Source organism: Phaenicophaeus curvirostris, chromosome 1 (assembly GCF_032191515.1).
Source record: "Phaenicophaeus curvirostris isolate KB17595 chromosome 1, BPBGC_Pcur_1.0, whole genome shotgun sequence".
NCBI classification, from domain to species: domain Eukaryota; kingdom Metazoa; phylum Chordata; class Aves; order Cuculiformes; family Cuculidae; genus Phaenicophaeus; species Phaenicophaeus curvirostris.
The window spans coordinates 76,904,388-76,924,751 of NC_091392.1; the positions used below are offsets into that span (position 1 = coordinate 76,904,388).

Sequence of the window (20,364 nt, forward strand, 5' to 3'; positions counted from 1 at the left end):
AGAGGAATGTGAGACACATATCATTCATGGTGCTTAGCCCACCCTGCAAAGACACAAGGATGACTCAGAGGTCTGCTGAGACACAATAAGGAGAACACTTGTCCTTAGGAAAACACTCTTGTTCACACCTTATGCAGATCCAGTCTGATGAAAAAAAAAAGAATTAGTTTGTTTGTCTGAGGTTTAGAAACAGAAAATCAAAGTATTCTCACAGAGTCTGCTAAATAAAATCAAATCTCAGTTTCCTATGCACTTTTCTAAGTGCAATAACATCATTAACTCCTCTGCATGGCATATGCTTTAAAATAAATTATAAAGCTTGAGTATGAGAACAATCCCTTGCATGCAGAACTCTGCAAAACTGACATCTGATCTGAATAAGAACAACTAAAAGGAAGATCTGTCATATTCTGAGAAGTCCAGATCAGGCCCAGGTGCCAAATTACATCAGTTTCTGTATTTGACTTCTGCTTGTCCACTACACCCAAGTGTTCAATGATTGAAAACCAACCCATCCACAAGTTTCACTACCTGCACTTGATGTTTAGGACAAGAGTTAGTTTGTATGGTATTAGATGCAAGATAGTTTTGGGATCTGTTCATAAACCTGCAGTAGGAGGGTCTTGCTGGAGAGCTCCACAAAGCATGGCTCGCTACGTCTATTGTATTGTGGCTGCCACAAGAAGCTTTTGCCAGGGTCATATTTGCTTGGGGAAGAGAGGTATGTCTGCCCAAAAGATTTTAATAGTGATAAACTAATTTTGAAAGCAATGACAGATTTATAGATAGAAAAAAAAACCTTACAAAAGTAATCCCTGACCAATCCAGTGTTCGAAAATTGCATTCAACCAGGATTTCATCAACCTGTGCAACACAGTGGGGTGCACCTTCAGAGTGGTACAGGCAAAGCATGCAAATAACCACTTGCAACACAGGGGACCAGGAAACTGTGAAAATAACAGGCCACAGCCTAGGACTGAATGAAGGACAGAATATGTCAAGGAGCTCTGACATCTCTGATGCCCTCCACCTCCCCAGCCTGGCAGCCCACAACTAAATCCCAGGGGAGGCTCATACTGGTTTGATTATGAGGATTCCCTTCATGTCCCAAATTTCCTGCAGTCCAAAGTCGTATTTATTGTCTTCACAGATGATGCTCAGCTGCTCACCATTCCTGGAGAAGACAAACAAGGGAGAAAGCAATAAAGTTTACAGGGAAAGGTGTGAAATAAATGATTACTGGACAAAAGAAGCAGAGCTGAGAAAAATCCCCTCCAGAAATCATGCTAGATCTCTTTTGTACCGTAACTCATGGTATTTTCGCATGTAGATTCTTCCTCACTATTTTTACAGTATATTATGATATTGCTTCGTAGATCTCTGCTCTGCATGAATGCTGCTTCTCTGTCCATATTAGATTAGATTTTGCAAAGTCCATTCACAGTGCACGCTGCAAGGTGCATCAAGGTGTCCAGTCCACAAATCCTCATGGCATTCACGGCTTTGTGACTGCAGGCAGCTCTGAGAAGCTGAACTGGTAGGCTCACGCTGCTATTCAGCTACACCTTATAGCAAAATGGGTTCAGGAACCAGATTTGGAAGCTGGGCTTCATGAAAATTCAAGTCAAGAGAGAATTTGTTCTGTCACATGACACACAGTTTATGTGTACCGTACATAAAGAGATGGAAACAAAACCTATTCCTATACTCAGGCTAATGAAGATAAAGTGCACAAATGTGACAAATAAAGAGACTTAGATTTTCAATATACAACTGCTCAAATCAGATATGGAAAATATATCCCATACAGACTACAATTTTTCTTCGAGTGATGTCTTTAAAACTATTCAGTGCTTTATCTATATCTTGCTGATTTAAATATTCCTTGGAACTTTGGCAGCTCTCCACTTCACATTTACAGTTCCTTTGCAGGTAGCCTGAATTCAGCCAGCTCTTGGTAAATACATCTCATCTGCCTTTGCTTTATGGGTGTATTTCAGCCTTCCTAGAAAAGGCTTCGGGGTATCATGTCTGCCCAGCACTGACTGCAGGGAGTTGTCAGAAAGGCAGATGGAATGGGTGGGGACAACCAGGCAAGGTACAAGAGCACTAAGACCCATCCATGCGGCAGGAAACTGAGCTCAGAAGTGTGCAGTTAAGGTTTTTTCCTACAAGGATACCAGCTGGCCTCCCTTTTCAAAACCTGCAGGCTGGCAGAGGCTTCATGGTTACTTCTGCACAGCTACAGGAACACAAGCCAAAGAGAACATCCTTTACAAGGGATTTGTGTTCTACCAAAAGCTACTGCAGAAAAATAGATATTATTAAAATTATTATGATGAGCATGCTAGGTCTTCATATGTGCAGACACAGAGCTTTAGCATACATCATGTTCTGCAGAAACATAATGCCTTTAATAGATGTAAGATACGACTAAATTCAATGAATGCTGAAGTAGTCAAGAACAAGCAGAATCTGAAAACTCTTAGGGCTACAGAATATATACAACAATCATGATTTCCATCTTATCCCCAATTTCTTGAAAAAGTTATACCATTTAACAAGCAATATTAAAAAATTTCTTAAAGCCAGAGTAGCCCGTAATCAAGCAAACTGTACACTGGAGACAGTGAATGCAATGAATTTCAGTAGTATATGGAGGAGTTTCTTAAGATTTAACTATATTTCAAAAATAGCTTAAAAATTTTCAGAATATAACCTTGGAGTTCTCCAGCTTATGGGGTGAAATAGGAAAAGAAAGATAATTACCAAAATTGTTCTTTTTTTAAGACCCGGCCTAACTTAGTATGAAAGAAAAGTGCTTGTGAGTCTTCAACTAATGTTCCTTAAAGGCATTTTAACAGTACTATTTGGGCACCAGTGCAGGAAGTGAGAAACTCTGCACCTTAAATTACAATAATTCCATTGTCTTGCTACATTTGAGACTAAGTGCCAAAAGCCCTTGTGTCTTCTTCCAATAAACTGATGAAACGAAGATATATTTACTGCTCATTCAAACTCTTGAAGACATTGAAGACAATGTGCCTCAGCCACCCTAAAAGATAACTCTGTTGTTATCTTGACTCCCTCTTAAACACAGACACTCCCTTGGGCCAGGAGGAATTATCCACCTTGATAAAATAAAAGCGACCAAGTGCAAAAAAGCACAGGTGAAATTAAGTCTCTACATGCCACGCAGTGAAAACACAATGATGCCTTGCTTTAACTAGGGTATCCATCAGAGGTCAGTTCAAAATTGTTCCATTCAGTGAGTATTGCTGGGCTTTTACAAGGCAACCGGGAAATAATTTACTGAAAAAAAAAAAAGTCAGTCAGTTACTACTGGGTATTATCCTCAAAAGATCTGACCAAAAGCCTCCTGAAGTCAAGACTGATCATAATTTCAGTTAGCTTTGAAGCAAACTTCAAAGTGCTGGACCTGGTAGCCTAAATCATGTTACTGTCTTAAAGAGTGAATTTCTTTGATTCAGTATTCTGAAATGACAATATGTAGGTAATCAGCAGGTATTCCTCACATACCACATCTTTTCCTATTGGGGTGTGTTATCACAAATAAAGTGCCTACTACGGAAGCTGCATATACCTAGCATTGCTATTGTCTGCTCTCCCTCACCATGGGTTTTATTAAAAGACATTTCAAAAAACACTACTTTTTCATAGGCTGAACTAATATTTAGAATTTATAACAGTATTCTGCATCGGTCCAGACTGAGACAACTGAGAACAAGATGTCCAATAGGTCTCCTCATGCATACTGACACAGACTTCAGCAGGACAGAGAAGAGCACCAGAGCTCTATGAGCATTTTAAACCAACATTGTTGCTAAAAGAGAGCTGGGAAGAGGGGAGAAAATCTGCTTCTCCCTTTGTTATTTATTCTCAATCCTCAGCTGTCCCCTTCTTCATGCCAGCACAAATGTTCATTAAGTCTTACAGTAAATTGGATCAAAAAATAACTCAGGTTAAAATTAAACCAGTTGAGCAAACTCAGCTTAGTTTCAAAACCGATTGGTCCTCTTCCAGTCACAATACAGTGAATAGCAATGTTTGCTGCGGTGAAGGACAAGTATTTGTGGCCAATTGAAGCACGCCGTTGATGCGTTTCTGTTGTGCTTTGACACTGCCATTACTATCGACATTTAAATAGGAAGCACAGGAAGCAAGCTGTAGCCTCTTTTGCTAGGACTTTTAAAAGTAGAATAACTAATATGCTCAGCCCCTACCCACTCATGGTAAAAGGCAGCCTGCCAAGTGAGAAAAATAGATGTCAAGAAGAAAAAAGAAAAAGTGTTATTGCCTGTGAATAATTCTTAGCCATGAATTCTGTATCAACCTTAAAACTTCAACAACTTATTGTTTTAAAATAGACTTCTATTAAGTACTGAAATCATATACCTCTTGTAATTACAGTCAGAAGAAAATAAAGCTTGTGTCCCTGCTTTGTAGAACTCTGAAACCCAGCATAAATTATCTGGGGAATTGTTTCATTCTTACTTAATTTTGAAATGATTGTACAGCAAGTTAAATATAGCAGGAACTTGTTTAGCTTCTAGTTTCTTATGTTTTGCCCCTTTTGCACTCCATAAAGCTTAGTTATTCAATAAGAAGGTCACAGAAACACAGCCTCATAGAATGGTTTGGGATGGAAAGGACTTCAAAGATCATCTACTTCCAACCCCCCCTCCATGGGCAGGCACACTTGCCTGTAGACCAGGTTGCTCAAAGACCCATCAAACCTGGTCTTGAACACCTCCAGGGATGGGACATGATTCTGTGATTCAGGATTCAGGTATTGCCCTCTAACATTTATTTCTGACACAGTTACAAGCTTCTGATTGCATTCTAAGAAATGTGCATCTATCCTCTAGCATCACTGCTGAGATGGGGTTCATAAGGTATTTCTAAAAGCACTATCGGGTTTTTACTCTTCAGACACTTTCAGTTTAATGAATCCTACAAATGAAAGCAAGATTCGCACAGATTTACTGGAACTCAAAAAACATGAAACACCCAAGCAAGATCTCTCATCTGTTCAAGGAAGGAAACAGAAAATCTTGGGCTCTACAAGATGGTCTATCTCCAGGCAGGTAAATGTCACCCATCTTTCACATTTGATCAGTTCTATTTTCTCGTATGTCAGCTGATTTCTTTGTTCATCAGTCCTATAATTTTTAAGGACACCATCAACACAATTGCCTTGGCCCCAAGGACTGTAATTACGAAAAAGAACTTGGTGAGAAGAATTCAGATGCCTGAGCATTACGTAGACAGAAGCTTAAACACACTAAGGAACATGTAGATTGTGTCTTTTACACACCATGCCAATTAGTCAGACTTTAAGTTCTTTCATGCTTTTATTCAGTCAGGGCTAGAGAAAATCTTTCCCTTTTTAGTGATTAGATTTATGTTCAAAAGCAATTAAAATTAAAAAAATCAAACAGTGGGGAAAAAACCCCAAAAGATAAGAAAAAGAAATTTCAGATGTTCAATATCCCAAATAGAAGGGAAAAACACATGCTCAAGGTCTTTCTTTAAAATGTCCCCAAGCATTGTGAGGACTAGGTGTATGAGGACTGAAAAATTCAGCACAGCAGAAATAGTCTTCAGTTCAATAAGGTCTGTTTTTTTCACAGCTTTTTGGCTTCCTCTCAAGAGAACGATGCCACGCATGAGTGGAGACAGACCAATAATTCATTGAAGTAGCAGGACAAACTGTTGTAAAATGCAAAAAGCAGGTTTCTGCACAGAGGAACACAGGAAGTGGTTGACACTGGGTTTCATCTTTGTGGTTTGCCTTAATACTTTCCTAGTCTGTTGGGTAAAAGAAAGTTGAGATGACAAAAGTGATCAAACACACGAAAGACAGATGACATTTATCTGCATAGAGACAGTGCATCTTGTGAGTTACACCCAAACCCTCTGTCAAAAATCGAAGAGCAGTTTAGGGAAAAGCAGCCCACAGAATTTCATGGAATTCCTGGTGAAATTGATTGCTGGAACTGGCATTTGGGCATTCCTGTTCTCATTACAAAGATAATGGGAAAAGGTTTGTTTTCCAGAGTTCTGGGTAAGCATTCATTTACACCTTCATTCTTTAGCTACACCAAAGACAGAGAATTTCACAATAACAGAGTGTCTGAGAATAACAGGTACAGAACAGGAAAACGTGGCCTGGGTTTCAGACCTTTTGAATCATAGAATGAATTATTTACAAGTGCAGAGATTCTGAATCAAAAGTATTTTTTTTTTTTTCAGAAATTATGGAAGTTGAAATAGCGATCTTTGCCTCATGATGGGACATCGTGATTTCTCTGGGCAACCTGCTCTCAGTTAACTTCCCCTTGCCAAAGAACTCCACTGGGGGCAACCTGATCGACCCGTGCAGCAAGCTGCCTCAACAGCCCTCCAGCTTGGAGAGGTCCCCAGCTGCCGCAGGGTGCAGGGCTCACCCCAGCGTGTGCTGCTGTCCAGGTCATTGTCCAGCGAGCAGCTGCCCAGGGTAGAAAGCTTCTGGCTGCCCCCCAGGTAGGACTGGCTCATCAGGGACTCACTGCAGTAAGAAGTTTGCGTGCTGGAGGCAGAAGAAAGGAGCTTCATGCTGCTGGGTTTCCTTCTGACCATCCTGCCAGGGGCAAGAACAGGTTCATCAGCCACACACGGTTATGGGATAGCAAGGCACAGAGTAATTGTAGGGGACAAATGGGGAATTCACCCCAATCCCTTGGCTGGCATCGCTTCCCTCTATGTCCCTGTTGTAGTGGATGGTGGCAGGTTTCAGCGAGTGCAGCAGCTGCTTTGTGAAACGCCCTCCTGCCCATTCCCAGCCAGCTGCCAGCACCATTTCCACTCACACCACTGTAGTTTTCTGGCCTGGCACTTGCAGTTCACCTGTCTCCTGCCATCAAGCTGGAGGCAGCCATGGCTGGGAGGAGGCAAGCAGCCACCCTGAGGAGGTCACCGGCTGTGACCTCCTCTGTCAGGGCTGGTGGGACCCCGAAGTGCCAGGCAGCACAGGACTTTTGCTCAAGCAGGGGCAGCCAGTGCCAAGGTGGCTGGCAGCCACGCCGAAACACATCCAGGTCACCGCCTGCAGAGCCTCTGCAGCCCCCAGCAGCGTAGACAAGAAACACCCCACCACCACCTCTGCCAGATGCCACAGATGCGTTGTGACCAGCATTCAAGGATCATGCAGGCTGCTGTGATATATAAAATAATTTTTTTAAAATGTTTGTTCCAAGTTCAGGTCTGTTTTGTTGACTTCTGTCCCACCGACAAACCAGCAGTTGCTGCTTTAACACCAAAGGCCAGACCAAGAGAGTTTGCTAGGCACCAGGCTCCATTGCTGGCTGAGAGAGGAGGCTGCGTTTGTAGTGATGGTAGGGGAAGGCACACGATGCCACACCGCAGGAGAGCTGCTGCTGAGCCTCCACACAGCCCCGACAGCTTTCATTCTGCCTAAGCTGTAGTGCTTCTCAGCACCAGAGTGGGGAAATGAGAATGCTTGCTTGGCCTGAACTGTGCTGTGCAAGATCTGGACATGTGTGGGTGAAGAGCTGCTGGAGCAAATGCTTTGTATCCAACTCTACTGGAGACCCTTTGCTAGAGATCCACACAAGCATTAATACTTCCAGCAGTCGGTTCATTCGATCACTGACTTTCCCTGGTAGCACCTAAATAACAGATCCAAATCCACACCAAAATACTAAAAATAATTTGAACAATAATTGTCACTGCTCAAGTATAGATTATTTTTATTGTAGAGAACAAGCATCATCAGAATTGGAAAAATTAATCACGACTTGACTAATGCAGCAAAAGCAAAGATCACTGTTCTGAAGCAAGAGATGATCTCTAGGTCAGACATGGCATCTACTCCTAGCTGGGACTGTGAGGTCATTGGCAGCAAAGTTTACATCTACTAAAACTGATCTCTTCCTTAGCGATCTCGTTCTTACTTTTTTACTAATATAGATGCAGTTTGAAAACAGCAAGCAGGTGAAAACTGTAAGCTCTTGATGTGCAAAACAACCCACTAAATGCTTTATAAATTGAAAACAAAACATATTTCATGTTGTATCACTGTGCAACCAATGAAGAAATGATGCACAGAGAATTCTATGTAGTGTTCTTAAAAATTTAGAGCAATGAAGGAACTGCAAATGTTATTTTCACCGAAACCCCTAATTTTCCAGGGTTGAAAGCAGCTGGAATAACACCACCTCTCTGCTACCAAAAGAAAAACTACTAACAATAACAGCTCTTAAATCAAGTTGGCTGCTTTTGACCATGTCCTTTAATAACCTAGGACACAAAATAAATTATCTTTCATAAAAATTATCTCCACCTATCAGTAAGGCCAGTTTTCTTCAGATCAGGTATAGGGCTGGTTTGAAACACACAATTAAGACTATTTACTATTTCCCTTTCAAGGATTTTTTTTAACTTACCATGTGGAATTTTCACTCAGCAAAATAAAAAAAGTAGAGAAATACTGGAAAATCCTCATGACCTGGAAACCCATATAAATTTAAGAAGAGGCTTGAAGACAGGTGACAAGACTGCAAATTAGGTAATTTTTGAAAGATATCTGGTTTGAAATTAAAGGAACACAAATCTTAAATGTATGTTTAGTGGAGAAAAAAATAGGATGAAAGAAGAGTGGGGGGAAAAGTGGGTTACTACACCTAAAAGCTGGAGATTTTCCTGAAGCACCATGTTGAGAAAATACTTAAGAATGTTACATAAAAGCACTTCTAGCAAGAAATCATGCAAATACAGGAAATCCATGTTTATCCCTGAAAAAAACCAAACCCCATAAAAGCGAAACAACTCATGACAGTTCCATTTCAATAGAAAGAGACATAGCAATTGTGGTGCAGCAAGAGACCACATAGCTGTAGCTTTGCATGGCAACTCCCAGTTGGAAGAAAAGCACTGAAGCATGAATGGGGACAATGGATTGGTATGCTGCAACAAACCACCCCGGGGCATAAGAGTCTCTGCACTTCCCACTCTGCTGCAGCTGCTTGTCCACTGTACACCTCAGGAAGGGTGTGTCTAAGTTAGCACAAAGAAAAGGAATCGAGGGGAGGAATAACATAACATATATATGACGTAAGAGTTGTCACAAGCATTACTCTTGGATAGTTACCTTTCCCCCTGCGGGTATAACTGCTTCACCCTTGTTTGGAAACAGTTTCAAGCTCTTTAGCGGCAACCTGCTGCAAATTTCTGGTTTTCTGATGTGCCATTTCAGCAAAGTAAGACAACTCATGAAAGAGTCAGACTCGAGATGGCTGGCATGTGCCTCCCCTCCTAAACTCACTTAGCCCAGCTCACTGGATCACACTTCACTCAGGGCTATGTGACCCCATGCCAGGAGTCAGGCATCCAAAATGTGGCTGATGTGAAGTTCTGTGTCCCAATGCTCATGCTTCCTCGATTCTGGGAAACAGATTTTCATCTACAGATTTCTTTTCACCCTTCTGTAAGGCAATATGCATATAGTTTTTAATAAATGAGCAGTTATTAGTTTCTTTAACTGTAAAGTATTTACATTATTAATGATTTGTCATACCACAGTTGTACTGTAGGCAGCACCATGCTTTTGTCTGTGTAATTACTCTGAACAGGGCTATGTAGTCCTTTGTTAATGCAATTCATTTAGTCATGACCAGATTCCTTAAGAAACACAGGCAGAAATGCTGTGTCATCTGACAAACTCAACATGCGTAGATAGAAAATTATTTACATTGCAGACTAATAAGTTTGAAAGTTCAGTCTTGCTGCTCAGTAACTATCACTTCAATGCCTTACAAAATCCACTAACTATGCATGGTTTCATGGAGCTCAAAGCAAAATGCTCTCCACCTGAGCCTGGCTAATGCTGCGGACTTCCAGTAACTACACGCCTGCAAAAATATTTGCAGGACTGAAGCTAAAACTTAGAAGTGATTGCCCAAATGAATAAAGCCAATTAATATGACTGATTAGACTATATAAAGTATTTTATTTTAGTTTTTTTAAAAAATACAACATTTAAAAAACCCCACATTTAAATCTAATAATACATAAGAATGTATTAAACCCCACATAAGATATGCAAACATTAACAGATTTTGAGAGCGGTGACAAATCTTCCAAGGGGGTGGAAAGTGATAACTCTTCCAAGAAATATTTCTTTAAACTGTGACTTTCACTTGTGCTAAAAATCTATTTGAGATAACAAATTCTATAACTGATGTTCTATACCTGATGAGACAGAATGCTTTCTAGACTTTTAACGCCAAAAGTTGACATAGCAGAGAACTAAGATTATCACAAAACATACATCTCTCAGTAGAATACCTTAAAGAACTGGTTACCGAGGTACCACCTTGATTAAATAATATAATTATTCTGCAGAGCTCAAGGATGCGTACCATTTTGCAGATTAAAAAGTTGTTATTGTATTAGACACGTACATAAACAACAGTCCTCTAAAATGGATGATGCCATGGCGCTTTTCCTGCCCACAGTTATAAGAACACTTTCCAAAGTCTTTTCCTTCACGTGGCATCTTGTCGCTGACCACTTAACCGCTAGCAGTACTGGGATGCAGTGGTTTGACTCTTGCTAGCCTGGAGAGGCCAAGTCTAAGATACTGAGTAGGTGATTTAACTGAAACGTATTTCATAGAGTTATTACTGCTTCCTGATGCAGCTGAAAACAATTACAAAACAAAAAGAAGGTATAAGAAGAGGGGAAAAATAACCATAAAACTGCAGTCTTTTTATAGCTTTCACAGCAAAGAAAGCATTCTGTGGGTAGTGCAAAAAGGTCTAAACAACATACCACAGAAGAACACAAAAATCAGCATACTCACCAGGAATCAATCTATTTGGGAGCCAACAGAGCAGGTATGAGGCACAGTTTTAAGTAACCAGCACAACACTGGAGCAACACTCCTATAAAAACAACTCCCAGTGTACTGTGCATTTTCAGGTGCTTGACATACACCGCCCCTCCGAGAAGCTGCTGAAGCAGGCTCCTGCTTTACTGCGCCAGCGGTGTGGAACGGAACCAGACAAAGGTCTGGTGGCCACTCCATATCAGTGGCCATCTCAAAGCCCACCTGTGCAGCAAAAATAAGTCTGGGAGAATGGGCAATTATGTCTCTGCCACTTGTTTTGCCTATCAGAATGACCAAATTGGCCCATGGTCACCCCCCTCTCCCACATACCAACACAGGTGTGTACATCCTAACTATACATCCTAACTGTGAAACAAAACAAGATTCAGAAGTAGTGCTCAAAACAAAAGTATTAATAAGATTTATGAGTTCCTTGCAATGGGAATATCCTGATCTATGACCCTGGAATTGTCTGGATTCATATACACTTGTGGGGGCTGCGCGGCAATCCATTGTTTCTCAGACCACTGGCACTACTGATAAGATTGGGCTGACTGGGACCCCAGATGTACAGAATGAACTATAAAAGACTGACAGGAGCGAGCAGAAATCAGAGCTCCCTCTCAGATAGCCTGAGACCCCCTCCTAACTACCCTCCCCTGACCATTTGCAACCCACAGACACCGACCCAGAGCGTTTGTAGAAACTTCACTTGCAGCAGCTTCGAGGAAACGTCTAAAGACTCTATCACTGAACTCTGTACAGGTCATATGGTCCTTTCCAAACCCTTATAGGATGCTAATTTTGGTCTAGACTTAAGCTTATATTCTTGACTTAGAATTGTAACATTATAGGTAATAAACTGAATGTTTAAATTCTGGGTCCTACTCTGTCAGCCTTTTGGGGTATGACAGTGCTCCACAGAGAATCACACAACTGAACACAATTCCAAGTGGGAAAAGGTAGCTTCAGAGACAGGAGCCAAAAAGAAAGAAACACGTAGGAAAACACGTAAATGTGATGGAAAATCAAAGTAAGAGGCAGAAGTCAGCAGCAGCATGCTTGAACACTTTAAGAAAAAAAAGCTTCTAAACCATTTGCTTTTCTAAAGCTGTTAAAACACTCAAATATTTTTCTAATATTATTTCTTTAGAACAGATAATAATAAAGAAAGATCTTAAGAGACAAGTTGCTACAAGTCAATCTCTTGATTGAGATTTGACCCACACTCTGGGAAATACTTTATTATCCTCCCCGTATATAAGAGTTAAGGAGAACTCTGTGAGAGGGGAAGAAGCATGGCAATAGCTAATCTTTTTGTTTGTTTGTTTTAAATATAAGGTCCTTTCATTATAAGTGGGAATACTTTTTCTGAAATACCATTTTTCGTTTGTTCTCAGGAGCAACTGCTAAAAACTTAAGTCAACTAACGTGTCTGTTTATAGTTTCAATCTTACAGATACCTGGTGGAATCCATTTAGGCTTCTTGTCTGTTACAGGACTTGATGTATGTAAAGGCCTCCCGACTGGTCCTGAAGAACTGGAGATCGTCTTTTGTGTTGGTTCAGATTTCTGTTTTGTTATTGGTGAAGGGGAAACTACAGGCGATACTTAGTTGGAAAACAAAAGCAACCTTAGAAAGATACACTTTAGCAGAGAAATCTTCACACCACACATCTTAAGAGATGACAGATCATTGTACAGCACTAGCTCTCCACATTGAGTGAATATATAGAGAGCACGACAGTCCTGTTATACTCTGGAATTTCAATTCTGGTTTAAAAATAAGCAGTGTAAGAATTCATTTTTGAAGACCTGCCAGATATTGAATTTTCAAGAGGGAAGATTCTTTTGCACTTACACAAAGCAAACCTTTCCTTGCCATAACTAAAACAAATTTTAAACTACATCAGTAAATTACAGTTGTAAATTAAAACACATTACTGAGTCAGATGCAATATAACACCATGGTAAGAATTTTCTTCAGCTATCTGAAGTAAATTGTGTTAGCAACACAGTCAACAATTAACTTTGAAGGGCACATATATTTAATGTTTTTCGCCAAGTGGTCAGTGGAACTAGTATTGCTCAGCTATCCTTGAATTAAAAGTTCAAAAATGCAACTGCAAGAGGAGGCTCTGAGGTTTTATTTTTTTTAAAAAGTATCCTCAGATCACTCATTGTTATTTAACCTTTTCTTAGAAGCTAGAAACAGTTATATAAAAGAAGTTAACTTTGTCTATTCACTTTTGTCTGCTTTTATTGTAAGGAGTCATAACTTACTGCAAAGTGTGTTGTCATTTTCATCTTAACCCTGCAGTCAGCCAGCCAAATCTATTAGAAGGAACTTTTATTATAAAAGAATTCCATTTCAAATCCAGAGTACAAACTTACCTGCAGTATTAATCTTGGATTTGGGAGTTTTCTTCTCTCTTTCGGTTGGCATCTTTGCTTTAGTTTTCTTTTTATTTCTTTTGGCTTTTTTCTTTTCCGTAGCAAAGTCTTCATCATCACCTTCACTATAATCTGAATCTTCTTCTGACTCATCACCTAGAGCAAGGGAAAACGATGTCATCTCTTTACAGGAAACAATTTACTTTATTCCAGGGCCTTCTAATCACATTCTGGATATAAAGAACCAGCATATCTTAAGAATATAATAAAACAAAGTCACACATATTTATACACTGAACTCAGAAAGAAATAGCCTCCACGAAACATTCTGTATCTACAGAATTCTTGCTCTGTACTTCAATAATGGAATGCATACAATGATTATTTTGAGAGCAGAATTACCAATATTTCACATGTGCAAGATGAAAAACTTAAAATTACTTGGCAGGGCTTCTTATTTTCATGTATTCTTAGTAAAGACTAATTAAAATGGGAAAACACCATGTCTAATATCAGCTATCAGAAAGATTTTGTAGATTTATTATTAAAAAAACCCCATACATTAGCAAATCTTAAAAAGTATTCTCTATCAACAGGAAATCTGGATTATTCCCCTGCTATTTTATTTCACTGACAATTCTAGTAATATTTTTCAATACACCTTGCAGTAAAGAATAAAAGAATGGATACAGACATGTTAACCATTGAGGAATGACTGGGAGGTCTATCATACTCAGCAGGCATTCAATACAGGGCTGCTACCAGAAGAAGAGGTCAAGGCCAGGCTGGCCTCCAATCGGGTGATGAGTGGTATCCTTCAGGGATCTGTACTGGTCCAGTGCTGTTTAATATCTTCATCAATGATATAGACACCAAGACTGAGTGCACCCTCAGCAAGTTTGCAGATGACACCAAGCTGAGTGGTGTAGTTGCCACACCGGAAGGACGGGGTGTCATCCAGAGGGACCTGGACAGAAGTGAGCCTGTGCCAACCTCACGAGGTTCAACAAGGCCAAGTACAAGATACTACACATGAGACAGGGCAATCCCTGATTTCGATACAGGATGGGGGACGATGTGATTGAGAGCAGCCCTGTGAAGAAGGACTTGGGGGTGCTGGTTGATGAGAAGGTCAACATGCGTGGTCAATGTATGCTCACAGCCCAGAAGGCCAACTGTATCCTGGGCTGCATCAAAACAAGCGTGGCCAACAGCTCGAGGGAGGTGATTCTGCCCCCTCTATTCCTCTCTTGTGAGACCTCATCTGGAGTTTTGTGTCCAGTTCTGTAATACTGAATATAAGAAGGATATGGAACTGTTGGAACAGGTCCAGAGGAAGACTACAAAGATGATCAGAGGGCTGGAGCAAAGCCCATACAAGGACAGGCTGAGAGAGTTGGGCTTGTTCAGCCTGGCTCCAAGGAGATCTTATAGCAACTTTCCAGTACCTGAAGGGGGCCTACAAGAAAGCTGGGGAGGGATTGTTAACAAAGGCTTGTAGTGATAGGACTAGGGGCAATGGGTATAAACTGGGGAGGTGGAGACATAGGCTAGACAGAAGACAGAATTTCTTCACAATGAGAGTGGTGAGGCACTGGCACAGGTTGCCCAGAGAAGTTGTGGATGCCCCATCCCAGGAGATGTTCAAAGCCTGTTTGAATGGGGCCTTGGGCAGCCTGATCTAGTGGAAGGTGTCCCTGCCCATGGCAGGGGGATGGAACTGGATGATCTTTAAGGTCCCTTCCAAGCCAAACTATTCTGATTCTATGAAAAATGAACAGAGACTCATTAAAGAAATGAAACTTAACTAGCCAAAGAGGGTAGAAGAAATGTGTTTTGACATACTTTAGCAAATGCAGAGAAGCAGTATCATTTTTCAGCCTGGGGAATGTGTATGGATCAGCTCTAATGTTTACATGTAGTATCAAAGTGAACTGAGCTGCCTCTAGCATTAAAATCTAATATTTCAGCAGGAGGGGGTTGGAGAGATATGGTAGAAGCAGTATGCATTTTGTTAAAAATACAAACTACACGTAAGGCATCACATTCAAAGCACATCTAAGAAGAGGATTTTTACACAGAATAACTTACTGGGTACAGACTCTGGCTTAGAATCAGAAGCATGCTCTCTATCATCACTGTCAATACTAAGTAGCTTATTCTGATGTGGTGGAACTTTGGATGATGCTGTCTTTTGCCCACAGTCATCCTTAGCTATCTCATCAACTATAACATGATTGAGACCTGGAAAACAGAATAAGGTGTATTAATTCAAATTCACAGTAAGTCATAGAATCATGGTAGTCTTAGAGGTCTGCAATAATCTTATTCAGCAATTTAACAGTTTTCCCATTTAAAAACCAGGACCAAATTTTTAATGAAAAATTAATGCATCCTTCAGCCCTTATTTTAAGTCAAAGACTTTTTTTTTCCATGTTGTAAAGCACGACTACGCTTCTTTCTTTGCCTTAAACACCTTTTCTGAAGGCTGGCCATTTCTGTGTTTGTTTTGTGGAGCCAGCAACAAATAGTGGAGGTGGTGCAGAAGCCGACCTCTGCAAGGCGGTGCAGGAGTGAGCACTGCTCTCTCTCACCTGGCCAAGCTCAGGGTCCTGAGCCGGCTGCTACAGGGAGAGGTGATGCAGCAGCAGACACTGCTCTCACCCCCCGCTTTCCTCCACCCGTCACTGGTCCAGACCAGGGCCAGACGCTCCGGAAAGACATGTGGCAAGCCCACACCAACAGGTGCTGACGGGGGTCGGAGAGGCCTTATAAAAGAACTCGCGAGGAACCACGTGGCGGGCTCTCACTCACTCCTGTGCTTTCTCTCAACCATCACTTTGATCGGACCAGCCTGGATCACACAGCCTGGAAGAAGCTGCTGCTGCATCCACGTGTTCCTGAGGAACTGCCGCTGCCCATCAATGTGGTGATTTCTTTTCTTTTCTCTCCCTCTCTCTGTGTCCCTCTCTGTGTCCCTTACGGTGTGCATGTTGGATGGGATCCAAGTGACCTTGGTTGCATTCAGGAATCAGATTGTGATCTGAACAGGTTGGGATTTGTTTCTGTAATTTTGGGAAGCTTTCACCCTGGAAGAGACCATGTCAGCCTTCGGATCGCTGCAAGGATAAATGACAGCCCCCTCTCCCCTATCAGGCCTGGACACGAGCGTACGGCTCGTGGGTCCGAGGTGGAACACATGTAAGTGATAAACAGGAAACAATGGAAACAAAGAAGAGATAAGCAACTTAAATGTATTTTGAAATGTTATTACTGAAAAGAGAGACTATGAGAACTACTTACCTAAAAGTTCACTGTTTACACTGCAGTTGGAAAACAGGGGTCTCCTGGGTACACCTTCTGATTCAATATTTCTATCTGTTTTAGGATCCAGAAAAAAACCCAACCAAAAATTAATATATTACTATGCATAAACCACATGATGAAGAGTAGAGATATTAAGAAATGAAAATAGGTATCATTTTTATCCATCTCTAATCAAACTATATATTTGGTAGATCTTATAGAAGAGTTACTTCTCATGTATAGAAAAGTAAGAACATGACAGGCACTAGCCAGAAATTTTCATTACCTTATCATGACATCTTGCAAGTAAAACATGGCTTTCAGTTTATTTTATGGTGAAAGAGGTTAAATCATTTTCGCATTCAGTGCATATAAAAAAACGAGCTTTGCATTAAACTGTAAGACAACCTTGTTTTTCTGAATTTTGCACGTCAAGGATATTTGCAGAATTTTCTTTGACAGATAAGGCTAAGGCAACTTCCAAATCTCTTTGATAACGTTTGTCATCCAAGGATATCCTAGACAAAAAAGCACCAAACATGATAAATAATAAAACAATGACACAAGCGTTATAGATCTACTCTGACTCACTGAAACTCATTAAATTCAAATATTTTAAAAAGATCAATATTTCAATACATATTTCCTATCAGATTATGAACATTACTTCCTAAGAAGACTTAAGACAAAATAAACACTAATATTTAGAGCATACTATATGTAAAAGTATTCTAATTGTAAAATACTGGAAATATATATATGGACACTAATAACTGGCATTATCACAAAAAAAGGTCACTATGTTTGTTTGAAATACCACACTGAAGTGTTGTATTTATACACAACTTCACTACCAAAATCATCAGATTTCTTTTTCCATTGACACTTTCTATTTTCTGTCAAGCTTTAAATATGTTCTTTTTTAAGGAGTCAAACTTGTCTATGTTCTCAGTTTCAGGCGTCCTTACATTACTTAGAACTGTTACAGTTACTTTGCACTGTAGAGATATCAAGACAATATCAGACACGCAAACCTGCTTCTGCACCTACGCTGGCTGCCTGTCTGCTGAAGTTTTTTTAGAGCTCTAATAAAATAGATGTAGCTCACTACTGAGCTCAGGCAAGTTTTCCCAACTCCACGCATAATTACATTATCCCTGATCTGTAACTATACCACTAAAGTTGAAAACATTTATCCCACTAATATCTTAACTGTTTATTCTCAGCTGCTTAAAACTCTAGAATAAAAGAAGAAAAACCAGATACTGTTACTGAAATTCACTTTATACAGGGCTTACCACATTTCAACATTTCTTACCTTTTACTAGCTGTCTGCTTTTGTGACAGAGTCACCTCTTTGTGGGGCTGTTGCTTCTTTTTTTTCTCCTTCTTCGGTTCCTTGAGTTGTGTTCTGGATTTTTTGCTTGAAAGTGCAGCTATACATGCAAAGTCTTCATCTGTTCAGGAAAGAGCAACAAGCTTTAAAAAGTTTTCCGATATTCTTTGATGTGGCAAAAAGAAGTTACTAAACTTAATTTCATCACACACTGAGAAAACACAAAAGATACCTTTTCCGAAATTAATCCTATTTTTAAAGAATGCAACAACTATAGCATTCTTGAACGTGAATTGAATTGAATGAATATTTAACAGATCTCTTTTGCATATACTTTTACTCAACAGGTAATTGTTTCAATTTTTATTACCAATACAGCAAGAAAGTTTCAATGTCCAATGTGTCACCAGGTTTTCAATAAGTAGATATGCTGACCTGCAATCAACTAGAATAGTAATCATTGTCATTAAACGGGTTTAGAGTTCTTGGTGTTCTGGGAATTGTTCCCTTTAATGACTCCCATTCCTAAAAAATGTCGGCTGCTCCCCTTCTTCTACCACTTTCTTGCTTCTTACCAAACACAATGCATTTCTCCAATATTCAAAGAAAATCAGAAGGCATAAAACCCACCCTTCTTCCAGCCAAAAACACTGCAGATCGCAGGGTAAAATAAAGAAAAAAAATAATGATCTTCACTATTCTCTAAATTATGCAGAACCTTAAAGACCACTAATGTTTCTGGGGACTTACACTTTAATATAAAAAATGGACACTTGTAAAATTAGAAAAGTCATACACCATATTTAAACTCTTGAAACTAAGACTCTCAATTGATCCACAGGATTCACAAAAGATCTTAAATATTATTTACTTTTGCTCTCACCATCCCACCCATTCAAATCGTTCTCTGCATCCTGCAAACAGCCAGCATGCAAAATCAAAATATGAAAGCAACCAAATTCTATTAAGAAAAAAGCGTAACACCCATCAGGGCATAGAAGTAAACGGGGACTGTTGTGAAAACAAGTAGCCTGCAATCTAGTTTTCTTATCAACAGAATTCAAGTCTGACTGCCACGTCCTTACCCAAAACTCATCAAGACAGAGTTTTAGGAGAAACATTTGATCTAAGTACAGATGATTCACGCCTCCCATATATTCTGATTTACAATCCTACAAGCTGACAGTCAGGCAGACATGGAGAAACAGATTTTCCTGCAACTAGACACCAAGTATTCACCAGTTTCCTGACATACTGTTCTTAGGCTCCAGCTTACAGCCATCGTAGTCTTATTAAATATGGGTACCGAACAGCGTCCCCAGATTACTTCCAGTGAAAACAGCCCTCTTAATGAACTGCTTCATTAACGACACTGTGATGATGTTTTGGGTGGAGACATCCGTGTATGGCATTGTTGTTATGATACAAGAACCGTCCACTTACCATCATCTTCCAAATCTCCAAACTGCGAACAATCAACAATTTTCTTGTTCCTGATGCAAAAAAAAAAAAAGGCAAAAAACCCCAAACAAACAACAAAAAAAAACCAAACAAAAAAACCCCAAACCAAAACATACATGCTATTAGTCTTCTCAGACTGAGCACCATGACTTGCTAACACCTGGTTTTTCATTACGTCATGTTTTACAAGAAAAAAGGCAACATATGTTCAAATGTAATCAGTGTATACAGTGGGGTTACTAGGACTAGCTTCTAGGGTTTTTAAACTCTTAAAACAGTTGAGCTTTTTGTTGTTCCTATTGTGGGAGCGCTGTATTCATAGAATCATGGAATGGTTTTAGTTGGAAGAGACCTTAAGGATCATCCAGTTCCAACCCCCCTGCCATGGGCAGGGACACCTCCCACTGGATCAGGGGGCTCCGAGCCCCATCCAACCTGGGCTTGAACACCTCCAGGGATGGGGCAGCCACAGCTTTCCTAGGCAACCTGTGCCAGTGCCTCACCACCCTCCTCGTAAAGAATTTCTTCCTAACGTCTGATCTAAATCCTCCCCCTTCCAATTTAAAGCCATTGCCTCCTCGTCCTATCACTCCATGCCCTTGTAAAAAGTCCCTCCCCGGCTTCCCAGCAGCCCCTCCGGGTGCTGCGGGGCCGCTCCGAGCTCCCCTGCCCCCGGCTCTCGAGGAAACACTCCCCAGCCTCCTCCCTCACCTCCGCGCCATCGCCCCGAAGCCGACGCCGGGCTGACCTCGCGATCGGCAGATTCGCCGCAGAGGCGGGAAAGGGCGGCCCGGGCGCTCCGCAGATTCGCCGCGGAGGCAGGCGGGCGCCGAATCGGCGGCGGCGGACGTGCAAGCTGGTGTCGGGGCGGCGGAAGTCCCGGCGCCTTCCAGCGGCTCTAGGTGAGCGCGGGTCCGGGAGGTGTCGCGAGGCCGGGTTTGAGGCCTTCTCGGGG

The 20,364-nt window shown here is 40.8% G+C and overlaps 1 protein-coding gene across 2 annotated transcripts; it reads right to left on the bottom strand.

Moving 5' to 3' along the window:
* Window positions 1-9,308: 9,308 nt before the first annotated feature.
* On the bottom strand, window positions 9,309-20,146 carry RAD51AP1 (RAD51 associated protein 1). 2 transcript variants are annotated; one of them, XM_069864954.1, is made up of 9 exons: window positions 20,121-20,146; window positions 19,392-19,441; window positions 17,931-18,069; window positions 17,021-17,130; window positions 16,610-16,684; window positions 15,398-15,550; window positions 13,307-13,462; window positions 12,376-12,510; window positions 9,309-10,722 (listed from the first exon to the last, which is right to left on the bottom strand). In XM_069864954.1, exons 1-9 carry the CDS (start codon window positions 20,129-20,131, stop codon window positions 10,595-10,597), a joined length of 957 nt encoding a protein of 318 aa, XP_069721055.1. In that variant the 5' UTR covers window positions 20,132-20,146; the 3' UTR covers window positions 9,309-10,594. The 2 variants fall into 2 exon arrangements, with proteins under 2 accessions (XP_069721055.1, XP_069721049.1); XM_069864948.1 differs by having other exon boundaries at window positions 12,376-12,522.
* Window positions 20,147-20,364: the final 218 nt, after the last annotated feature.

Coding starts and splice junctions, on each gene's coding strand:
- RAD51AP1 (XM_069864948.1), bottom strand. Junction 17,131..17,930: donor AAGCAGACAGCTAGTAAAAG/GTAAGAAATGTT, acceptor TTTTTTGTCTAG/GATATCCTTGGATGACAAAC. Junction 16,685..17,020: donor GCAAAATTCAGAAAAACAAG/GTTGTCTTACAG, acceptor ATCCTAAAACAG/ATAGAAATATTGAATCAGAA.